At 44.4% G+C, this 17,808-nt stretch overlaps 1 protein-coding gene across 4 annotated transcripts in view, besides 1 other annotated feature; it reads left to right on the forward strand.

Annotated features, from left to right (window-relative positions):
* The window catches only part of Clmp (CXADR-like membrane protein), a 103,431-nt gene that overhangs the window by 39,631 nt on the left and 45,992 nt on the right, over positions 1 to 17,808 (forward strand). Inside the window, exon 1 of one of the 4 annotated variants that reach the window (XM_006510603.2) lies at positions 15,550 to 15,620. The exons of the other annotated variants lie outside the window; for them this stretch is intronic. Coding sequence (XP_006510666.1) covers positions 15,599 to 15,620 — 22 coding nt within the window. The 5' untranslated portion in view covers positions 15,550 to 15,598. Of the gene's footprint in view, positions 1 to 15,549; positions 15,621 to 17,808 lie in introns of those variants that run through there. 4 annotated transcript variants of the gene reach the window in all.
* Positions 8,024 to 10,654: an enhancer, noted in NCBI's record as "VISTA enhancer mm1624". NCBI's record gives its function as "enhancer in: limb[3/9]" and the evidence as "EXISTENCE:transgenic organism evidence [ECO:0001131][PMID:17130149]".

The raw sequence follows: 17,808 nt of genomic DNA on the forward strand, positions 1-17,808 counted from the left end.
ACTTGAACGCACACACACATGCACACGCACACGCACACACACACACACACACACACACACACACACACACACACGGCTGAGGGTGCAAATGTAAAAAATGGATGAAACCCACCAGACAGTCAACCAAGAGAAGATAACAGCTCAGAGTCCTAGGCTGTGCCTTACTATTTTATACCGTGAACGTTCGGAAGCATGGCATAGTTTCTCCGCCTTCTCTCTCCCTTTTTCATGATATTAAGAGGTGGTCTTGGATGAGTTCTAGCTTTGACAGTCTGTGATTCTCTTGAACAATTTGAGGTAATGTCTTAAGCTATTTAAAACACCCCACTCTGCTGTGCCTGACCTGTGACAAGTTATCTCCTCAAGTTCCTCTAAGTCTCATTTTGGAAGCCAGAGGCAGCTAGTGAATTGGTGCCAGCCACCCAGTCATATCTGTATCTCTTCCATTCGCCAACAAATGGATGCTGCATCCCTGAGGGTTTCTATCCTAAAGTTGGTCATGAGGCTCAGCAATGTGATAGAAATCTCAACAAAAATGTACTAGCAAAGTAGCAAGCAGAAGTCCCAGGAAGAAAACATCCAACTGTGATATCCCAGGAGACGTTCCCTCAGTCCCATTCTCCACTCCTGGAGATGTTCCACAACACATTTGGAGAAGAGGAATATCATTTACTAATTTCTTATCTGTGAGCATTTCTCTAACACACAGCCAACAAGAATAATTGTTTGTGAGCCTCTCTATCCGTGGGATGGAACAGGTTTGGGAAATCTTATAAGCATCAGTTCAAGCTATATATCACGCCTTCTCTGGTATTCTGCCTTGAGGTAAATCCCTAACCTATTCCATTCATTAGTCAATTATTGCTACATGTAAAAATCATACCCCCAACACGGTGGCTTAAACCATCACACTGATCAGGTCACAGTTTCTGTGGATCTGGGACTCGGAAGAGGCTTAGCTGACCAGTTCTAGCTTAGGTCATCCTGTGGGTGTGGTCACAGTCAGGCTCCATTCATCTAGAAGGTTGGTTGGGACTGAAGGATCTCCCTTAGCAAAGCAACCCAGGCTAGGTGGTTGAAACAACATATACTTACTTTATCAGGGCTCTGTAAGCTATATGTTGATATCAAGGTGCTAGCAGATTTGCTGCATGGTGTGAGTACTCCCTCCAGCTTGTAGACAGCTGTTGTTTCACTATGTCCTCACATGGACTGTCTCCCGTGTATAAATAGAGAGATTCTCTGTGGGCTCCTCTTACGAAGATGTTTGATTGGGCCAGGCCCCTATTATGATCTCATTTATGCCCAGTTACTTCCTTAGAAGCTCCATCTTCACATATAGCTAAGGCAGATCTGCAACTTCTGCCTATGAACTGGAACAGGGAACGCACGGCCCTCGGTCTACTGCTTCCTGGACAACACACTTAGATGATGTTTGTTTTCACAGGAAGTATGTGAGACTATCTGTGACTGGTTTATTTTCTTGGTGCTGTGATGCCTGGCTTCTCCCAAGAGGAGCAGTCCAAAAGAGAAGGGTAGAAGCCACAGTGTGTTATATGACCCAGCTTTGGAAGCTAAACACCATCATTTCTGATGAGAGAAATACTACTGGCTAAAAAGATCAGTCCTCCCCAGGGGAGGCAGTAACTCCAGATGGACGCATATGCCAGGGAGCCATCTGGGAGGCCAGCTCCCACACCAGTGTGAAAGAGCAGGACTTGACTTCAAAACCAGCAGTCCTGGAAATACAACAAGATTCTAGAGCTGCCACTTGTAAACTGTGGGGACTAAGCATCTCTGAGCCTGTTTCTCCATTGTTGGGACAGCATTGACTTCAATTTAAATGGTTGTTAATTAAGTATTGAATGAGAAAATAGACTTGGCATGTCACAAATGGTTATCATCAGGTAAGTGCTAAGTGCTCCTTCCCCCCTCCAAACATGTGCCACCTGTCACTAGCCTCGCCTGTCCCTACTCCCATCTGCAGCTCTGCTGTGGCTTCACACCCTTGTGTTGTACAAACCAGGAATCTAGAAGGTCACTTAGAAAGGACTTAGATGTCAGTTAATCTAATAAGTCAACACATTTTTAACCATCAAGTCTTTTTCTGTTATTTGTTTCCCCAAGCCCCCATATTTTAAAATACCTTTAGCCACCAAATTGTGGTAATTGCATACTCACCTCCCATTCTCCCCATTAACTCATCTGTCCCTGCTCATCAGAAATTCCTATCAGTAATTGCTGGTCCATCCACCATGAGAACTGGGGCTCTAACTTGGATCCCTGATCCCAAAGCGTTTAAGCAATTCCTTAATTCTAAGTGGCCATGTGTATGTGTTATATAAACATGATCTGTTTTATGTATTTGACATCGGATGTAAAGTTCTGTCTCGTCTAACAACAACAATAACAATTAAACAAACAAACACCTTCTCAGGCTCTATTTATAGGAGCCTGCACAAACAGGCTCAACCTCCAGACATACAAATCTGAGCCTGTAAATACCATAAAGCAGGCCTATTTGGCCTCCATGTAAGGTTTTCCCAGCAACCAATATAGTTACTAGTCTGAATGTAGATAGAGGGTGAAGTCTATGTCTTTAGCTTGGCTGCAGCACACTCCCATCACAAGGAAAAACCTCAGCTTCTCGCTGATTCATAAAAGGTGCTGTAAGGACAGGGTCTAACGAAGCCTTCCTGTGGTGCCCTCCTCTGCGGAGAGGACTGAGAGGGCGGTCTTAGCATAGATCCTTATTCTGAGAAGTGGAAGGTTCCATGTTCATCTTGGGCTGGCCATCGGATTCAAGCTTGGGTAGGAAGGTCAGCATTGTGATAGGTGTCTAAACTCATTGCTTCTCCTGAAAGGATCAGAAAAGAATCAAGTAAAGAAAAGCCCAAGAATTAAAGCAAAATCTCTCCTGGTCTGTAAATGTAAAGCATTGGTGTTTAATGAGCAAGTTAAGTGGGCTAGTTAGCTAAATGTCAATAGTAAATAAGTAGTTTTATGCTGCCACTCTCTCTTCTCTCTCTCTCTCTCTCTCTCTCTCTCTCTCTCTCTCTCTCTCTCTCTCTCTCTCTCTCTCTCTCTGTGTGTGTGTGTGTGTGTGTGTGTGTGGTCCCCCCATTCAGTTTACAGTTTCTCATAAATGCTCCAGCCTGCTTTAAGCTTTATCAAAGGGCACGAGGAATGAGGATTTTGTGTTTTCCATTTGTGGCCCAAATATTAAGTGAGAGAGGTACAAATCACTGGGGGCAGGTGTAGATACAGTCCTGGTGTTGGGGCTCAGAGGCACTGATAGGAGAGAAAGGGAAGTTCAGAGGAAGAGATCAGATAGAAGTTTCAGTTGGGCCCTATCCCACAGAGATACATCTGAAACTCGGGTTTGCTCCAACCCTGCAGGCTGTTTGTGCCCGGGGAGAGGAGAGTTCAATGTTCCAGATGACTGGCAAGCTTGAATGTCATTGCTCACTGCCATGCAAAGCCCTGAAACCTTAAGCGCTCTGCGGAAGGCAGTCCGGAGTGATGCTTTAATGTCAATTACACTTAATGTCACTGTCCTTCATTCTCTTTGTCAGACATGTTTCATGGCAAGAGAGTATGATTCCTAGGGAAAAGAGAAAAAACGTTTACAAAAATAACAATGAGCTGCTTTCATGGTACTCTGCATTGGCCCAGTGACTACATCGTTTTCCAATCTGTCTCCCCACCAGGCCTAACCTCTGTGCTTAAGTCCTTTGGCTACAGATTTCGGCTAGGCAAACATATATAACATGCAACATGAAATTATGCAGGGGGCAAAATGGAAGCCAGAGGAAAACAAGAGCAGGTACTTAGCAAACATTTTCCTAATCTGAACTCTAAAGTGAATCCAAAGTAGATATCTTTAAGAGGTGCATTTGTCTGTCAGGGTTATCAGACCAAAGTGCTGTTGACTGGGTGACTTGAAGAACAGACGTTTGTATCCTTAGAATTGTGGAAGCTGTAGGTCTGAGATCAAGAGTTAGGATGGTTTCTTCCGGGACCTTCTCTCACATCTCTGCATGCTCTTCTCTGCACCATTTTGTGTCCCAATCCCTCTGTTTATTTGTCTGTGAGATTGGAGCATCCCCTTTGAGCAAGAGACTAGCTTGAGAAAATTATAAACCAAAGAACAGAGCGCCAAACTGCAGACAGACTTTCTCTTCAAATCTGGGGTTACAGTAAAACAAAAGCAATATTGTGTACATACAGCCTGGTGCAATTATTAAAATTTTTTCATAAACATTATCTCATTTTCATGGCTCTGATAGTCAATGAAGTCACCGGGGCATCATTCCAACCGTTATACGATGGTTATTGTTTGAAATTAAACTGGAAGGGATTGAAATAGCTCAATCAGCAGACTTTTAAGGACTACCATCAGGATGGTGCTACGGGCAAAGCAATCTGATGGCATTAATTATGAAGAACATTCTGTAACAGGAAGAAGCAGGAGAAAGAAGAGTTGCTAAAGATTAAATCAGAGGTGAACTGAGAAAAGGGGAAAAGACGGTGGTATTAAAGTTAAAGAACTCTGGCTGGAGAGATGGCTCAGCAGTTAAGAGGACTGATTGCTCTCCCAGAGGTCCTGAGTTCAGTTCCCAGCAACCACTGGTGGCTCACAACCATCTCTAATGGAATCCAATTCCCTTTTCTGGTGTATCTGAAGATAGCTACAGAGTACTCATATAAATAAAATAAATAATTCTTTCTTAAAAAGTTAGAAAACGTCCAACAGACATCAGATGTGCTATAGTTGATAGTAGTTCATTGATATGCTCTAAATGAAGATTCTATGAAATAAGGAAAGTGGTCCTGGTCAGGGATACACATTTGATGCTCATTAGACTTCTATATCTGGGTATAACCTAAGTGACCAGGTTCTCTCCCAACTTTGGTAGGCAGGGCCAGGAAGAGAACACCAGCTTTGTATTTGTTAAGCCTCTTACGGGCACTTGATGTATCTATACTGTAACTGTGGATCTATCTACCTGTCCTGCTGCCTGTCAACAGGGAGAGTGACAGTGTATTATTTATCCTTGCCTACTTCACAGCCTGTAAAATGCTTCAAAAGTTGGTGTGCAATAAATACCTTGGGGACAAGTAAGTGAGAGTAAACAGTCACGGAAAACAATACAAGAGTTAGGTTGAAGATGAACCTGCAAGGAAAGAGGGGTTTTATAATACACCAGTGAATTGGAAGGAAAGTCTAGAGCCAAGTCTGACGGGAAGTCACTCAACAGATCTTAACCTGTTCTAGACCTAGAAAGCTTGGGAATTGGACAACAGTCGGGCTGTGTAATGGGGACAAACCCTGAATAATCAGAGTGATGAGACAGAAAGAGGTCTGTTACTATTGTTTAACAAAGTGGACAGTGAGGGTCAGAGAGAAAGACTGGCCATAGTTACTCGTCTCACGGGGGGGGGGGGGGTGTAGGGGAGGGGACCAGGACTGGGGTCTGTATGCTTTAGTCTGCACCCAGTGTCCCTTCCACCACACAGTGACAGCAAGAGGTGCATCCTGGCCTTAGGAAACTTGATTAAAAATAGGAAGTACAGCCTAGATGCAAGATCTGCGGGACCCTGCTGAGCCCATGCTGGTGAGAGGGCTGGCTCACAGAGGCACTGAGTGAAGTGTAGAGCATCCACTGGCTTCTTTATTTTATGTACATGAGTGTGTCACCTGTATGCATGTATGTGCACTGCCAGTGTGACCTGGTGCCTGTGAAAGCCAGAAGAGGGTTTCAGATCCTCTGGGACTGGAGTTACAAGCAGTTGTGAGCTCCTACACTTTAAACCACTGAGTCACCTCTCCAGTTCCATCCATTGGTTTCTTGATATGTTGTCCCTGCATCTATGCAGAGACACCAGTAAGGAATGGAGTCACGGATGCATGTGGAATAGAGACTGCTTGTGTCTTAGGGTTTCTATTGTTGTGTTGAAACACCATGACCAAAAGCAAATTGGGGAAGGAAGGGTTTATTTGGTTTACAGTTCCACATCATAGTTCATCACTGGAGGAAGCCAGGGAAGAAACTCAAACAGGGCAGGAACCTGGAGGCAGGAGCTGGTGCAGAGGCCATGAAGAAGTACTGCTTACTTACTGGCTTGTTCCCCATGGCTTGCTCAACCTGCTTTCTTATAGAACCTAAGACCACTAACCCAGGAAGGCATCAGCCACAAGGGCTTGGGCCGTCCCTCGTCAGTTGCTAATTAAGAAAATGCAATATGGACTTGCCTACAGCGCAATCTAACGGAGGCATTTTCACAATCAGGGCTTCTCCTAGCTTGTGTCAAGTTGATGTAAAACTGGCCAGCACAGCTTGGGTTTTGTGTTTGTTTGTTTTTAATTGTTCCATGAGGGTTCATTGCTACCCTTGGCTATATATATAGTAAGTTTGAAGATGACACCCTCTTTTAAAGAAGAAAGGAGAGGAGAAAAAAGAAAGGGAAGAAAAAACAGAATCCATCTTTTTAAGAACATCACCCCCAACTGTTCCCACCTGGCTTACTTCCAGGATTCCCAAGGCTCTGGAAGCTTGCCTATAGATTGGGTCCACCCCCTCTGCCCTATAGATGTAGAAATATATCCCTGAAAAGGGGGAAATCGTGGCAAGACCCTACAAGTTGCCAAATAGCAAAACCGTCTGTAGAGTCGAGACACTCTAAGCTCCTGTCAGTTCCTGTTCTTTTATTTTTACATCTAATGTCCAGTCACTTTCTGAACCTCTTCTCCAAGGTGGCTCCCAGGGAGTTAAAAAACAAAACAAAACAAAACAAAACAAAACAACCATTTGGGATCTCAGAAGTTTGCGAAGTTTTTCTGTCATGGACCCTCTGATAAGCATCTCAGGCTTTGAAGACTTGGCCAGTTCTGTTGCAAATACTCAGCCTGACTGAGTAAAAGCCGCCGAAGACCATAATGCATTTAAATTTCATATAATTTCTCAAGTTCAAAGCAGGTCAGATGAATCTATACTAATGAAAGTTGGAATGTTGATTTGGAAGATGACTAAAACCAAGCATAGGGAGGATTTCTGGACCCGGGGATGTTATGTATCTTGATATTTTTACATAATATAGACCTGTGTAGAGAAATATGAGTGGATCTCACGCCATTTTCATGCGCCAGGAAACACTTTGATCCTCAGTCTCCCAAATGCAAAGGGCTGAGCACATTTGCTTAGAGTGTGCAAGGACTTAGGCTGAGCCCAGCACTGTGTGTGTGTGTGTGTGTGTGTGTGTGTGTGTGTGTGTGTGTGTGTGTGTGTGTGAGAGAGAGAGAGAGAGAGAGAGAGAGAGAGAGAGAGAGAGAGAGAGAGCATTCTCAGCACCAGGTCATACAAAGTGTGCGGAGGGCTGGTGGAAAGAGCTGTTGCTGTTTTGGCCCAGTAGGGCTCCCTAGCTCATCCCTCTATCATACCTGCCCCTCCTTCTCATGATACATGAGAAACTCAATCACAGAGTAAAAAGTAAGTCTTTGTTATAGTCTAGGAAAAGTATTTAAATCTATCAAGAACTGGAGCTAGAGAAAGGGCTCTGTGGTTAGAAGCATTCGCTGCTCCTGCCGTGGACCCAGGTTCAGTTCCCAGCACCCACACGGTGGCCCATGAGCATCTGTAACTGCAGATGCAGGGCATCTGAGCCCTCTTCTGACTTCCAAGAGCACTACGCAATCGACTGTGTGCATGCACTCGGGCACTTGGGCAAAAGAAAAGTTAATACATCTTTTAAAATTTACTACTGATTGTAATGACTTACAAACACGCACATACGAATACCCATTTAGTTAAATGTATAGGCTCATCTTCCCCTGTGTGCATACGCTGGTACTTGTGACCACACAGGGGAAACTATTTATAAAATTAATAACAGTTATGAGCTGGAAAGTTGGCTCAGTGGTTAAGAGCCCTACTTGTCACATAGGACCACCTCCTCGGGTACCAAGTACAAATATGTTGAGCACTTGTACACATAAAATACTAAAAGTAAATCTAAAAAATATTTTGTTGCTGGTGGTGGTACATGCCTTTAACCCCAGCACTCAGGAGACATAGACAGGCTGCTCTCTGAGTTCAAGTCCAGTCTGTTCTACAAAATGAGTTCTGGGACAACCAGGGCTATACAGAGAAACCATGTCTCAAAGAACAAAAACAACAAGAACAAAAATAATAATTATTTGAGAGGGTTGAAGGGCCTGGGTCAAGGAAGACATTAGTGTTTAGTAGTAGTAATAATAATAATAATAATAATAATAATAATAATAATAAGGCTGGAGAGATGGCTCAGCGGTTGAGAGCACTGACTGCTCTTCCGAAGGTCCTGAGTTCACATCCTAGCAACCACATGGTGGGTCACAACCATCTTTAATGAGATCTGATGTCCTCTTCTGGTGTGTCTGAAGACAGCTACAGTGTACTTACATATAGTAAATAAATAAATAAATCTAAATAATAATAATAGCAATAACAACAACAATAGAGAGCCAGGCGTGGTGGCGCACGGGAGGCAGAGGCAGGCGGATTTCTGAGTTCGAGGCCAGCCTGGTCTACAAAGTGAGTTCCAGGACAGCCAGGGCTACACAGAGAAACCCTGTCTCGAAAACAAAAACAAAAACAAAAAACCCCAACAACAATAGAGTATGTGAAACCTTCAAAAAGGCTTATAAGTGTCAATAGTACTTTGGGGTGCCTGTGTGCGCGCGCGTGTGCGTGTGCACGTGCGTAGTGGCTATCCTTGTTAAATTGACGTCACACCCACAAATACGACTCATCCCTTTTGCTGTGTCCTGGGAGGGTAATTAGGGCCTTTTTCACAACTGAGAAACCAAGAAGTTGTCTGATGCTGTCCAGTACATTTGGAAGCAGAGACCCCAGGCCTCGGGGTTTCTAATTATTTTGTTATTGGGGGAAGTGCTCCTCCCAGGATGCTTGTGGTCTAGTGCTCTCAGTCGCTCTAGCTGGAAACCCAAGGGACTAAAGAAACGCTAGAGGCTACAGCAGCAGCGGCCGCCGCCGGTCCCTGGTGTCTGCCCCCAGCTGTCGCAGACCTCCCGCACATGTGGTTTCAATCACCCAGCCTGGCGCCTTCCGCCAGCGCAGAAGCCCTGCAGCTCCGAGAGTTCTGCGACTCTTTGTTTAGGGAGGAGCCCAGCCCAGCCCGGGTGGCCACCCTCGGGAGTGGCTCTGATCTTTGCCTTGCAGATCTATAAAACTGCGGCCATGGCAGGGCAGCTCCGGGAGGGAGGCTGCAGGCTGCAGGAGGCACGGGAATTCGGGCTGCTGCAATTTGAGTCTCCAGGGATAGGAAGGCCCGCGCCCTCTCTGCAGATTCTTGCCAAATCAAACACCCAGCAGATGACCGGAGCGGGACCCTGGAGAGACCGCTGGTTCTTAGCAGATGGCCATCTCCCCAGCCTGTCTCTTACTCGGAATCTTTCCCGGTTCCTTCTTCTGTGTGGGGCACAATTTTGTGAGCTACAGAAATTGAGCTTTCTAATTTGATTTTCTAGAGAAGGATTTGAATAGAAACGCACATGGGACTCAGGAAGGTGGGCACAGACGGTTGACTTACTTGGTTTGGAAGGAGGACAAACCCTGACAGTCTAATTTAGCAGCCTGTCACGCTGGGAGCCAAAAGACGTTCTCCAGCCCGTAAGCCCAGTTCTTTTTACTGTAAGTTACTAAAAGAACCCTTTGGGTTTCACGTTGCACTCGGTATTTCTTGAACGCGGTATCCTGGGCTGCAGCCATGAAATGTTACACTGGAGGTAGAAATTTACTGCAGACTTCTTCCACAACCCCATACCTGGTCTGCATTCCTGAAATATCTGTTGCCAGGGAAACGGCGATCTCCCTTTGCGTTCTTAGTCTCATTAATAAAAGAATTTTAAAACGGACTCAGAAGGAAGCTCTAGAACAATTTTATTATTAAAGTTTGACAGAAAAACAACATGGCAAGTAAGCTGAAAGGGAACAGGGGAATAGCGGGGAAACTAGGAGTGGAAGTCAGAAAGTAAGAAAGCCCGGGTGTCAGGGAAAGCCTGTTCAGGATTTGGGCTGCTATGAAGGGAGGGGCTAAGGAAAGGGGAATCCATGTTTAAAGGAGGAGCCAGGGTTCTGAGCTCTCTGGGACATTCATTGCAGGTCTTTAGCCTTGACCACAACATCTATAGTAAACAGGCTTTATAAAACAGAGTTGGCGGTTTTTACAGGCATAACTTAATTTTTTTTTAAAGTTCATTTTATTTTTTAATTGTGTGTGTGTGTGTGTGTGTGAGTGTGTGTGTGTGAGTGTGTGTGTGTGTGTGTGTGTGTGTGTGTGTTTGCGCGCACATACGCATAGGAGTACAGACACCCACAAAGACCAAGAGAGGCCATTGGGGCCCTGAAGATGTAGTTACAAGTGATTGTGAGCTACCCAAGGTAGGTGCTGGGAACTAACCTTGAATCTTACTCACTCTTCCCTTCCCTAGACATAACTTATTTTTTAGAATATCTATATAAACAACGCAAAGATGTTTGATCATCTCCCCAGGTATTTTATTGTTATTGAGATAATTCAGAAACAGAAAATTTCAGAGGATCAAAAACAGCTCGTTGTTTAATGTGACCCTCAGATACACTGCAGCTGGTCTCCACGACACCAAACCCTCCCTCCCTCCCTCCCTGTGTGGCATCTGTCACAGTGCTAACAGCTCATATGCTAGCTTTACAGACTCAGACTTAAAGCCCCCCTGCTTTAAACCCCCATTGGCTCCTCTTGGCCTGTGTACCAAGAATGACCTAATCCCCTCAGTATGTTATTGCAAAAGAAAAAAAAAACTATTCATAATACTTGCTGGAGGTGGAAAGGAGAAGTCTTTCTAAAGGAAGTATAAAAAATTTTTAAAAATAATAATAACTTTCCTTTTACCCCTCCATGTTCTTAGCCAGGTCCCTATAACAAAAGACAGATGATCAAGAGAAAAGCATCTAAATTTAATGTCTTCTCTGACATCAGAACATTGGCAAGGAAATGAAGGCTCAAAGAAATGATTCAACCTGAGTGTTTTTATAGTGGAAAGTTGTGGGGCGAGGGGAACGAACTGGAAGGCCAGGCTGTGTGAGGCTGTTCACCGCTCCGTGTCCCTCAGCCCTTTTCTCTCTGGGTATAGGAAGGACATCTCTCCCAGAATCTGCGTGCTACAGGAGAAGATCACAGGATCCCTCTGCTTTTTCCTCCCACCCTTTCAGCTTAAAATATTCAATGTGCCAAAGTGTTATCTTTTCGGGCCCTATCCGTGGTCACTACAATGGGATTTGTAGGAGGAGAGAGAGATGGAAATGAACTTTAAATATAAAAAGAATAGATTTGCAGCCATGGAGCAGGGAGGGGAAATCGGAGGATAGAAACATTAAGAATGGGGCAATTTTTTTTTTTCTAAAACAGACCTAATAAAAGTAGAGCATGAGCCGGGCGGTGATGGTGCACGCCTTTAATCCCAGCACTCGGGAGGCAGAGGCAGGTGGATCTCTGAGTTCGAAGCCAGCCTGGTCTACAAAGTGAGTTCCAGGACAGCCAGGGCTATACAGAGAAACCCTGTCTCAAAAAACCAAAAAAAAAAAAAAAAAGTAGAGCATGGTGGTAAGCCAGATAGATCAAGAGTGGGATGTGTCATTAAAGTGACTCAGGAAGTTTCCTGCTGACATAAGTGGGTCAGCATAGCACCCAGGGTTGAGAAGAAGCAAAAGAAGGCCTTAGAGGGTTCTGACCCCGGGCTCAGTCAAGGGAAATGCTTGCCACCACACAGACCTGACCCTGTTCTACCTTTCAGCTGGATTTCTAGTGTTAACATCCTGTCCGTCCTCCAAGGAAGTCAGTGGAAATGTCTCGTCTTTCCCTGATTCCTTTAGTGATTACATATGACCTCAGGAGTCAGCCTTAGGAAATGTTGGGGAAACTGTTACATAAGAACTAGCCATCTCTACGTGGCTAGCCCATGCACTACCTCAAATAGCTTTCCTTTGTTGGTTCCCAAAGTAAACGCTGTCTTGTGAGTCCTGGGTTGCTCTGCACCCAGGATGTGGGCCTGGGTGAAGAACTGACCTGGAGACTTGGAAATCCTAGCTGGCTATTTGTGTGAACAGAAGCTCTGCCCAGCATTTGGATTCAATTCTGATTCTTTTTAAAGATGTGTTGTTTGTTTGTTTCTTGTATGAGCGTGTATGTGTGTGTGTGTGCATGTGTGAGTGTGTGTGTGTGTGTGTGTGTGTGAGTGTGTGTGTGTGTGTGTGTGTGTGTGTGTGTAGGTACCCCTGTGCCATGACACAGCATGCAGGTCAGAGGACAATTCTATGGGGCTGGTTCTCTCTCTCTCTCCACCTTTATGTGGGTTCCAGGGATTGAACTCGGGACTCCAGACTTATACCTGCTGAGATATCTCACTGCCTCGGTTTTGCACTTTGTGTGTGTGTGTGTGTGTGTGTGTGTGTGTGTGGTGGTACAGAGACTCGAACTCAGGGCTTCATGAATGCTAGGCAAGCATTTTAAAACTGAGCTATAGCCAAAAGACTTGTTCTTCTTTCTTCTGTATTTTTCCCCCAAAGAGTATCAGATAGCTCACTCACATTGGCCTCAAACCCACTATGTAGACAACAATCACCTTAAACTCCTCATCCTCCTGCCTCACCTCCTAAAAGCTGAGGTTGTAGGCACGTGCCCTCTTGTCTCTTCCCACTCCTTGGTAGAATAGCTAAGGTGTACAATGGATCGATTTAGGGTTGTTTCTTTGTTTGTTTGTTTGTGTGTTGACCTGACGATGGAGCAAAAGTAACATGCACTCAGTTGACATCCTACTTTGGTCCTGTTCTTTCCCCAGGGCTGCAAAACAAGATGACCTGTCCTTTCTCATGACTCTGAGCTGTTGCAGGGAGCCCCCATCGCAGTCAGCCACCTGACTGTGAGGACAAACTACCCTTGTTCTCTCTCCAGCCCACGATGTTTCTAAGTTCTGGTGTTTTATGGGTTAAATATGAAGGCACTAGAAATTTCTGATCTTTTCATTTAATGTGATAATTTGTCAGAAGATAGCCCTATTATAAGTCAAGAAGCATCTCTTTTCTATGGGGACAATGCTTTGTGCTTCAAACAAGAGCTATTATAGTTAATCTTTTTTCCCATTGGATATTTTCTTTATTTACATTTCCAATGTTATCCCCTTTCCTGATTCCCCCTCTGAAAAACACCCTACCCATACATACCCCCTGCTCCCTCCCCCTGCTCACCAACCTACCCACTCCCGCTTTCTGGCACAGGCATTCCCCCACACTGGGGCATAGAACCTTCACAGGACCAAGGGCCTCTCCTCCCATTGATGTCTGACTAGGCCATCCTCTGCTGCATATGCAGCTGGAGCCATGAGTCCCACCATGTGTGCTCTTTGGTTGGTGGTTTAGTCCCTGGGAGCTCTGGAGATACTGGCTAGTTCACATTTATTATAGTTAATCTGATGACAGCCATACTAATGCTCATTCGCACATATTACAATAAGCTTAGGTCAGTGAAGGATCTTAGTAAATGGCAGGGAGGACTTCAGTTTGACTCCAGTCAGCTCAGGTGACCACTGGTGTTACACTGGGTTTTCTAATTGTTTTGATTTCTTTTTAATGTTTATGTGTGTGTACATGTATTCATGTGTGTGTTGAGACATGCTGTCATGTAGTCCAGGGTAACCTTGAACTCACTATGTAGGGAAAAGTGACCTTGGCTTCCTGATCATCTCAATGGTACCTTCTAAGGGCTAGGGTTATAGTGTATCCCACCATGCCCTGCTGCTCCTAACCTCACACACATAAAATTAAAAACCAAGAAGGATTCAAAACTACCTGTAAGACTCAAAATACTCTTTCCCATATTTTTTTTGAACCATTGTGGCTTCTGGGAAATATTTCTCTATATATAATTCACAGGGGAAAGTTAACTTTCTATACCTTTTACCTTGGAGGTGAAGTTCTTCCAGAGAAGGAAATGATCACTCCAACAGTACTCTGGAGGAATGCAGATTTTTGACATTCATCTGGGAAAGGAAAACAAATCTTTCCCCCCACTGCTTACCCTGTGTACCCTGACAATGTTTAGAAACAGCTTCCACTGAGGTCTTAGACTAGTCCCCTTCCCTTTTCAACAGCTCCTTCCTTGATCTAGACTCCTTGTTCCAGAATGCTCGTCCTACACCATCTGCCTTATGCAGGAAATAGAAATGGTGCAGCTAGCTTGGGGTGTTATCAAGGTGCTATTCTCCCCAACACTTAAGAGATGTCAGCCCACATAACAAAACAAGCAGAAGAGACTTTTATTCTCCCTCTTGACTTGTCAATACCATTTTCCTCTCTGTCTCTGTCCTCCCCACCACCTCCTCTCTATGTCTATGTCTCTCTGTTTCTGTCTACACACACACACACACACACACACACACACACACACACACACACACACACACACACACACGTCATATTTGTACAGGTGTCCACACGTGTCTATGGAGGCTTGGAGGTCTTGGGTGCTATTCCTCAAGTGCCAGTATGGATTTTTGTTTGTTTGAGGTAGAGTCTCCCACTGGACTGGAACTCACCAGTTAGGCTGACTGGCCAGTGAATGCCAGGGATTCACCTGTTTTACACTCCCAGCCCTTATGGGTTTACAGTAGATACCACCACTTCCTGCTATTTCACATGCGTTTGGAGGCGGAAACTCAGGTCCTGTGCTTAACAAGGCAAGGGCTTTACCAGCTGAGTGATTTTCTCCAGCCTCCATTTTTCTCTTTAATTCACACCACTTGGATGAATAAGAATTTTGCTTCTGATTTTGTCAAACCCTGACCAGAGAGCAGGGCAGAACTCTGGAGTCTTGGTTTCCAGGGGGCCACTTCTCAGGGAGTTAGAAAAGTCTCTGGTGCAGTAAAGATGTTGGAAACTGGTCCTGGTCCACAAGAAGATGGATCATCTCAAAGCCTTGTGGGACATTTACGTCCACCTGGAATCTCCCGCTCAGAGCCCAGAGACTCTTGTTCCAGAGAGAGGGAGAGAGAGAGAGAGGGGTGGGGGGAGGGAAGGGAAGGGAAGGGAAGGGAAGGGAAGGGAAGGGAAGGGAAGGGAAGGGAAGGGAAGGGAAGGGAAGGGAAGGGAAGGGAAGGGAAGGGAAGGGAAGGGAAGGGAAGGGAAGGGAAGGGAAGGGAAGGGAAGGGAAGGGAAGGGAAGGGAAGGGAAGGGAAGGGAAGGGAAGGGAAGGGAAGGGAAGGGAAGGGAAGGGAAGGGAAGGGAAGGGAAGGGAAGGGAAGGGAAGGGAAGGGAAGGGAAGGGAAGGGAAGGGAAGGGAAGGGAAGGGAAGGGAAGGGAAAAGAGAGAGCCATGAAGTGAAGTTCTTGTAGTCTCTCGGCTCCACCCCTCGTCCCACCTCCTCTTCTCTCTAATGGTTAGTCTTTTGCACCATCTACATTCCTAGGAAGGGAGAATTACTCTCAGTCTGCTTTTGAATGTTCTTTTCTCAGAGTGGGCAGGCTTCCCTGTGGCTTAGCGGTTTCGAATGCTAAACCCAGCAGGAGATGAAATTCAGTCCTTGGCGCTGTAAGTTATATTTATTCCTCTAGTATTTCGGGGCTGGAACTTCCAAGAAAGAAAAAGGAGTGTTCAGTTAAAAGGAAGAGGTAGGAGGATTCAATGGGAAAGTAGTGTCTTCTAAAAGCAAAGACAGCATTGACAGGAAGAAACCTGGGTTCAAGCCCCAGCTTGAACCTTACCATTAGGTTCCGCTATCTAGTTGATAAGGTAACCTGACTGGATAACAAGTAATATTGAGCAGCTAGGGATCTGATCTCCAAATAGCAGATCTTGTATTCAAATGCAGGTTATACCATCCAGCTACATGTACTTAGCCATTGACTCCTCTAAGCCTTAGTATTATCATCTGTAAAATGGGAATAAAGTTTACCTATCTCATAGGGTTGTTGTAAGGATTAAATAATATCCCTGGCAGTTTTAACAGGTGCTTCATAAAGCTAGCCATCAGCATGGACATTACATGAGCAAAAGCAATCTTGCTGTTTCTGTACACCTTAAGATTTGGTGTTTTTAAAAGGTCAAATCTTTATGATTTAGTTTCATATGGACAATTATTAAATTTATTTTTTTTCTTTTCTCTTTTTACTGCCTATTTTATTGCTTGTTTGTTTGTTTTTAAATCCGACCCCTTTCTTGGTTTATTGGTAATTTCTTAAATGATGTTATCTGCATGCCTGTGCTGGTACGTGTTCCTGAGTGCAGGGCGGGGCCCTTGAAGTTCAGAAGAGGGTGTTGGATCTCATGGAGTTAGAGTTCCAGGTGATTTTGAGTCACTCAGTGTGGGTGCTGGGAACCAAACTGGGGTCCTCTGCAGAAGAGGTTAAGGTGGCTCTTAACCTTTGAGCCTCACTCGGACCCCTTAAAAGTTTGTAAACATGATGCACATGTGTTGCATTTGTTAGATGCTTTTTCTTTCTTTCTTTTATTAAAAATAAGACAAGGCTGCCAGGAACTCGCTATGTAACCCATGCTGGTCTCAAACTCACTGAAATTAGTCATCTACTTCCCAAGTGCTGAGATTAAAAATGTGTGCCACCGCGCCTGGCTGTTAAACACTTTCTTGGTTTCTGGGGAGTTGTAGCTTTTCTTCTTTCGTCTACAAATGTAGGGGATTACAGTGATCAGGTTTTATTGTTTTCTTTTGGGAATTGGATGCAGCAAGTTTATGAAGCTCACGTGACCCGAGCATCGTCATCAGTGTTGGTTGCATGAACAGATCATATTGTTTTTTCTTTGTTCCTATGTGCCTGAGGGACATTGGTCTTTTTCCTATGTCTGGTATCTTTGGCTTTAGGCTTAGAATGACAGTGACTGAAATGTGTTGAGAAAGGCTCACAGTCTTCTAGTTTCTTAAAGACCACAGAATGCGTTTCTTGGGCTAGAGAGGTTGGCTCACTGGTTAAAAGCACTTGCTGCACTTCCAGAGGATCCAGGTTCGATTTCCCGCACCCACATGGCAGCTAGCAACATCTCTAATTCCAGTTCCAGGGGATCCAGTACCCTTTTCTGACCTCAGTAAGCCTTGTATGCACTATACACACACATACACAAGCAATATAGCCCCACACATAAAATAATAAAGTAAAAATAAGTTAAAAGAAAATAGAATTGGCTTCTCTGCTACTGGCAATTTGAGCTCTATGTCTAAAGGTTGAAGAGAACACCTGTCCATTACTTCTCTCTCCCCTATGTGGTGAGGCTTACTCATCACGGTGGAAAAGCAATGATTATTCTCAAAGTGGGACAGTGTAAAGATCTCATACAAGAAGGGTGTGTCTGTCCAGCATGTATAACCAACATGTGTCAAGCCCTGATTTTGATCCTCAGCATGGGAAAAAAAATCACTGTATTCAGAGATAGAATTATATATTCATAACTTCCTACATCTTTCCCATAGAAAATTTGTCACATTTTCATAGCTAGTATTTGATTATACTTAATCTATCCTATTGAGTATAATTAAATACTTGTAATTAAGTATTTTTTCTTTTATTCCTAGGTGTCTTCTTCAATTATAAGCTTTATAAGAGAAGAGACTAGATCTGTTTTCTTTGCTATTCATAACCTACCTCAAGAATAGAAAGTTGATATTTAATTAATTCATGAAGTGATAAGTGAATAAAATAACTAATGCTTTTAAATTTAAATGAACTCTCCCAGCCATTCGCATGTCCCTCTGAAAATTAATCAGGTC

Source organism: Mus musculus, chromosome 9, assembly GCF_000001635.26.
Source record: "Mus musculus strain C57BL/6J chromosome 9, GRCm38.p6 C57BL/6J".
In the NCBI taxonomy this organism is placed as follows: domain Eukaryota; kingdom Metazoa; phylum Chordata; class Mammalia; order Rodentia; family Muridae; genus Mus; species Mus musculus.